A 6,357-nucleotide genomic window follows, 5' to 3' on the forward strand; every position below is an offset into this window, starting at 1 on the left:
TTCATGCCAACCAACGCTAGAGCATGCGCAGTTATCTCGTCCTTATTGGATATCATGCACCCAATAGATAAGAAGGAGAAAATCAAGGGAATAATTGCCTTGAATTTTACGACTAGTACAATATGAGGTGATCTTTTACCATAATTGAAGGGCTCCGGTTGGCTGTTGCTACGTTCTAATATTCTCATCAATTGCGTCTTGATTTTGATGTTTTATTGGTTGGCAGGCCTAATAAATCCGTACCAAAGATAGTAGAATTGTAATTTTCTTTTTGCACATTAATTAATGTCAATATTGTATATGTTAACCTATTAACCTAGTGGCCAGTGACAGCTCGTATTTTTTTGCTTGTTTTTGGCTTTTTAGAAAATCAATACCAGATGAAGTCTAAACACGATGAAACTTCACGGTGTTTTTGTCTGAATCAGAAGGGACCCTAGTAGGTTCGGGAGGAGGCTAGAAGACCTATGGGAGAGCCGCGAGCTCACAGGACACGTCTTAGGGAGGGGGGGGGTAGGCGTGCCTGCTGAGCTCGTGGGCCCCAGGTAGCTCCGCATGACATCATTCTGCCTCAATAAATTTACAAATATTCCCAAACTAACAGAGAGCCACCCGAAACACGTTTTCCGCTGCTGCAAGCTTCCGTTCTTCGGCGATCCCATTTGGAGGCGTTTTTCGGTACTCTCCCGGAGGGGGAATCGATCATGGAGGGCTTCTACTTCTACATCATACCTGCTACTTTCCGGTGATGCCTGAGTAGTTTATCACAGACCTACGGGTCCATAACTAGTAGCTAGATGACTTTTTTTCTCTCTCTTTGATCTTCAATACAATGTTCTCCTCGATCTTCTTGGAGTTCTATCCGATGTAATCTTATTTTGCGATGTGTTTGTTGGGATCCGATGAATCGTGGTTTATGATCAGATTATTCACTGAAAGTAATTAAATCTTTTCCGAACTTTATTAAGCATGATTGTTATAGCTATGTATTTCTCTTCGATCTATCTGTTTGGTTTGACCAACTAGATTGATTATCTTTAGTGGAGAGGTGCTTTGTAATGGGTTCAATCTTGCGGTGTCCTCACACATTGTATTGCTGCTATTAAGAGTAAAACGACGGGGTTTAATCATTTTGCTTGAGTTTACTTTGCCTACATCATGTCATCTTGCTTAAGGCATTACTCTGTTTGTCATGAACTTAATACCACATGTGCATGTTGGATAGCGGTCGATTGGTGGAGTAATAGTAGTAGATGCAGGGAGGAGTCGGTCTACTTGTCACGAACATGATGCCCCTATATACATGATCATTGTCATGAATACGTCATAACTATGCACTTTTTCTATCAATTGCTCAACAGTAATTTGTTTACCCATCGTATGCTATTGTTTCGAGAGAGAAACCTCTAGTGAAAACTATGTCCCACGGGTCTACTTTAGTCATATTATAAAAACCAAAAATACTGCTACTTCTGGAGCCTGCGTTGGTTTTCCCCTTGAAGAGGAAAGGGTAATACAGTAAAGTAGAGATAAGTATTTCCCTCAGTTTGAGAACCAAGGTATCAATCCAGTACGAGGTACACACAAGTCTCCAATCTATGCACCTGCACAAACAATCTAACACTCGCACCCAACGTGATAAAGGGGTTGTCAATCCCTTCACAATTACTTGCAAGGATGAGATCTGATAGAGATAGATATAAAAGATTACTAAAACGTAAAACAAATAAATTGTAGCAAGGTATTTTTAGGTTATTTGGTTTATAGATCTGAAAATATATGATGTAAAATAGACCTGGGGGCCATAGGTTTCACTAGAGGCTTCTCTCTTGAAAGAAAACATACGGTGGATGAAAAAATTATCGTCAAGCAATTGATAGAAAAGCGCAAAGTTATGACGATATCCAAGGCAATGTTTATGAATATAGGCATCACGTCCGTGTCAAGTAGACCGACTCCTGCCTGCATCTACTACTATTACTCCACACATCGATCGCTATCCAACATTCATATAGAGTATTAAGTTCAAAAGAACAGAGTAACGTCTTAAGTAAGATGACATGGTGTGGAGGGATAAACTCAAGCAATATGATGAAAACCCCATCTTTTTACCCTTGATGACAACAATACAATACGTGCCTCGCTACCCCTACTTTGTCACTAGGTGAGGACACCGCAAGATTGAACCCAAAACTAAGCACCTCTCCCATTGCAAGAAGAACCAATCTAGTTGGCCAAACCAAACAGATAATTAGAAGAGAAATACAAAGATATCAAATCATGCATATAAGAATTCAAAGAAGACTCAAACGATATTCATAGATAATCTGATCATAAATCCAAAATTCATCGGATCTCGACAAACACACCGCAAAGATCTCCAAGAACATCGAGGAGAAAATTGTATTGAAGATCAAAGAGAGAGAAGAAGCCATCTAGCTACTACCTATGGACCCGTAGGTTTGTGATAAACTACTCACGCTTAATCAGAAGGGCAATAGAGTTGATGTAGAAGCCCTTCGTGATCGAATCCCCCTCCGGAAGGGTGCCGAAAAAGGTCCCAACATGGGATCTCACGGGTACAGAAGGTTGGGGTGGCGGAAAAGTGTTTTGGTGGACGCTTTTGGTCGTTTGGGAATATTTGGGAATTTATAGGCCAAAGATTAGGGTTGGAGGAGCTCCGAGGGGCCCACAAGCGCTCAGGATGCGCCCTTGAGGCTTGTGGTCGCCTCGGGACTCCTATAACTACATCTCTAAGTACTACGGGTGTCTTCTGGTCCAAGAAAAATCATCGCGAAAGTTTTATTTCGTCTGGACTCCTCTTGATATTCCTTTTCTGTAAAACTCAAAAATAATAAGAAAAAACAGAAAATGGCACTAGGCTCTAGGTTCATAAGTTAGTCCCAAAAATAATATAAAATAACATATTAATGCATATAAAACATCCAAGATAGATAATATAATAGCATGAAACATTAAAAAAATTATAGATACGTTGAAGATGTATCAAGCATCCCCAAGCTTAATTCCTGCTCGTCCTCGAGTAAGTAAATGATAAAAATAGAATTTTTGATATGGAATGCTACCTAACATATTTATCCACGTAATTTTCTTTATTGTGGCATGAATATTCAGATCTATAAGATTCAAAACAAAAGTTTAATATTGACATAAAAACAATAATACTTCAAGCATACTAATAAAGCAATTGTGTCTTCTCAAAATAACATGGCCATAGAAAGTTATCCCTACAAAATCATATAGTCTGGCTATGCTCCATCTTCATCACACAAAGTATTAAATCATGCACAACCCCGATGACAAGCCTGCCCGTGGAGACAAACACGGAGGAGCTCGCCAAATGGAAATCACTCCCGGTTTACGCCGGGAGGCAGCTCCTCAGAGGCGGTAGGGTCCAGGGGTTTATGTATTGCAGTATTGCAGATCTGATGTTTACTGCACCACCACCCCACCGTGCTCGATGAGCCACATGACTAATAGAAAAATGACAGCACAGTGCAGGCAGGCAAAACATCATGTGATAAATTTTTGGAATGAAACGAATATCTCATCGGAGCAGATTCACATGAACGAATGGCTCAGATTTGTTTGGCACGCCTGTATTATTTTTGCACTCGCGACCTCAACCACCAAATCTAACAATTTGACCAAGTTGGGAAGGAAAATCTCTATCTTGTACTGTATGATAATAAGTTGGGAAAATGCCTCGTCCTGTAGTATAGTGACACCAAGCTGGAGAGGAACAATGGTGATTAAGTTGTGCCGTGGCCTGGTCCTGCGAGGGATCACAACAAAGTGAGCCCTTTGTTTTATCGATGGGATCAAGTGGGTGAAAGGGCTGTGCCATGAATCAACAAACTGGGGAGTGGGATGGGGTGTGATGTACCTTTTAGAAGTGTGTTTGGCTGCTTCAAGGGTTCTCTGGCTCACGCGTGGCGCTAATCATCCAATGAGAATCCCTGCAGGACAGCCACATAGATCAGCTTGAAACACAAGGACGATAAGGTTGGATCAAATCAGCAGAGAGCAGAGCAACGCGTGTGTAATGGTTTGTAGAATAAACTGAAGGGCGGCCCACACTTTGGTAAGCTGTGAACGAGATGCTGACACTGACCTCGGCAGGATCAAACTTTGCACCCAGGCTGCTCAGTTTAGCATGAGCCTCCGCATAGTCTTTAAAGAATGCTTCTTCGTCTGCTGCATATTTCTCTGCATAGACCTGAAAGCGTTGTGGATTCTCATGCAGTCAGTTCAGGAATTACTTCGCTCTCATAGGATGCCGAGAACATACAGTTTGAGCATCAGACTCACCTTGAATGTTGGGTCCTCAAATAATGCAGCATCTGTAGGCAGCACAAGAAGATCCTGATCTCCTTTCTCTTTTATCTCCTAAAGTATCGCTACCAGCTCAGATCTAACAAAATCGGATGAATTGTCCAGGCATGTAAAGTATTGAACGGGGCACTTACCTTGAAGTAACTGTTATCAAACTTCAGCCACTCAGCTGTCCATGATTGTCCACCAGGTGCACCAGGACCATTTTTCTGTCGAAGCAAATAATGGAAGAACATTACTCACACAGGCAATTCACTTGTACATCTACATGGAGCAAGTGCACACAACATTAATGTTTTGAAGCGGGTACTATAAGGACTGTGTGCACAATTTTTTTGCATATCTCAACTGACACTATCAGATGTAAACAAAGGCTAAGGAACATTATGTAAAGTGTACAAATCTTGAAAATAAGCACTGCTAGTTCCCAGAGAGATTTTAAGTGCAATTTTAAGTATGCAAATTTCCAGCGGTGGTCAAAATGATACTGCAACATGCTATGCAATCGTTAACCTGGGAATTACAACATCCAAGGTAGCATATACATACACAGAAAAGTTAAGAACAGCATACAGTATATTTTGTTTCAGGTTTCCCCCAGCCACTCCGTTCAGGCCTAGACCTTCCAAGTGTATGTGCCCCAGACAAAGCAACGATTTCCTGCAGATACAGGGTACACACAGCTCAACAACGCCAGCCGAAACAGCAAGGGCAAACAGGTAACACAGATCATTATTTACATACCTTGTCATCAAGGCCCATTCTGTAGAATACCAGCCTCAAGTGGTCAGCAGGAGCACTCGGGCCAGCATCTGAAAAAACATAAATAACACATAATTGAGGAATTAGCAATCATCATATTAAATGCATTTATCAATACACAGGTGCCTTTTTTTATCTCCAAATTATTAATAACAACTCCGTGCTTTTGATATAGCGATGGAATTATCAGTAAGATTATGGAGATAACGAATACACTTGGTTTATATGCAAAGTGTTAGACTAATATGTCACGTATCGCCGCCACCACCACCCCTCCCCCTCGCCCCTTCCCGTCTCGCCGCCGCCAGAGGCTTCCGCCCGCAAAGCTCGCGCTGGACCCAGCGACGGCGGCGGCGGGGCGTCTCTCTCAATCTAGGTAACAGGGCTCGGCGACGCGAGGCCCTCTGCCGGCGGCGCATCTGGCCGCGGGCGGCGGCGGTCTCATCCAGCGCGGGCTGCCTCAAGGTGGTGGATGCGAGGCGGTGGCGGGCGGCTGTGCAGCGGCGGCGTGGCGGCCGGTGGACCTGGTGACCTGGATCTGGATCCAGCGAGCCGGTCAGGCGCGGCGCCGGCCTGCAGGTGGCGAAGGGCAGAGGTGTTGGGCGGCGTGGTGTGCGCGCACGGGCTGCGTGGTCGTGCGGGGTTGCAGTCTAGCCGGTCTGGAATGCTCCTTGGCGCCAAGATCTGCTTATTCTGAACTCACCCGGCCAACCGGCGTTCATGGCCATGACCAGGGGGTCGGCGGTGGATGCCGTCGACAGAGTTTGACTACGATGGTGGTGGGGTGTGGTTGGTGGCAAGGGCTTGATTGCAGGTGGCAGCCGACAACGACCTGACTCCGGTTGTGCAGGTGCTCGAGGTGAGCTTCTGTGTCAACGGAGCCTCATGCTAGTCCTAGTGGGGACGCTCACCGTGGACTGGTAGGAGGGCGGGGAGGTCTGGGGCTGCTGGGCACATTGGCCAGCTTCATCGGAGATGACGGGGACGGGATGCTTCAAGCGAAAGCCTTGTGTCGATTTGCCGGCAATGATGATTTGCCGGCACTTTTATTTACTTACAACTCGATTATAGAACAAAATATGACTCCATTTGAATGCCTCCAGCGGTGTACCGGGATGTGCAATGATCACGAGTGACATGTATAAAAATATGAATGGTGGCCTTGCCACAAATACTATGTCAACTACATGATCATGCAAAGCAATATGACAATGATGGTGTGTGTCATAATGAACGGAA

General features: G+C 44.2%; 1 protein-coding gene across 1 annotated transcript; it reads right to left on the bottom strand.

Annotated features, from left to right (window-relative positions):
- Positions 1-3,521: 3,521 nt before the first annotated feature.
- Positions 3,522-5,349, bottom strand: LOC123189251 (probable L-ascorbate peroxidase 7, chloroplastic). The gene is made up of 7 exons (XM_044601628.1): positions 5,101-5,349; positions 4,930-5,016; positions 4,491-4,565; positions 4,333-4,410; positions 4,136-4,240; positions 3,908-3,980; positions 3,522-3,796 (listed from the first exon to the last, which is right to left on the bottom strand). Exons 1-6 carry the CDS (start codon positions 5,116-5,118, stop codon positions 3,960-3,962), a joined length of 384 nt encoding a protein of 127 aa, XP_044457563.1. The 5' UTR covers positions 5,119-5,349; the 3' UTR covers positions 3,522-3,796; positions 3,908-3,959.
- Positions 5,350-6,357: the final 1,008 nt, after the last annotated feature.

This window comes from Triticum aestivum, chromosome 2A (assembly GCF_018294505.1).
Source record: "Triticum aestivum cultivar Chinese Spring chromosome 2A, IWGSC CS RefSeq v2.1, whole genome shotgun sequence".
In the NCBI taxonomy this organism is placed as follows: Eukaryota; Viridiplantae; Streptophyta; class Magnoliopsida; order Poales; family Poaceae; genus Triticum; species Triticum aestivum.

What these genes read in the sequence shown, in the direction of transcription:
- LOC123189251 (XM_044601628.1), bottom strand. An exon ending in AACCTGAAACAAAATATACT is followed by an intron (nt 4,566 to 4,929) that starts GTATGCTGTTCT and finishes TTGCTTCGACAG; the next exon opens with AAAAATGGTCCTGGTGCACC. An exon ending in TTGATAACAGTTACTTCAAG is followed by an intron (nt 4,411 to 4,490) that starts GTAAGTGCCCCG and finishes GCGATACTTTAG; the next exon opens with GAGATAAAAGAGAAAGGAGA.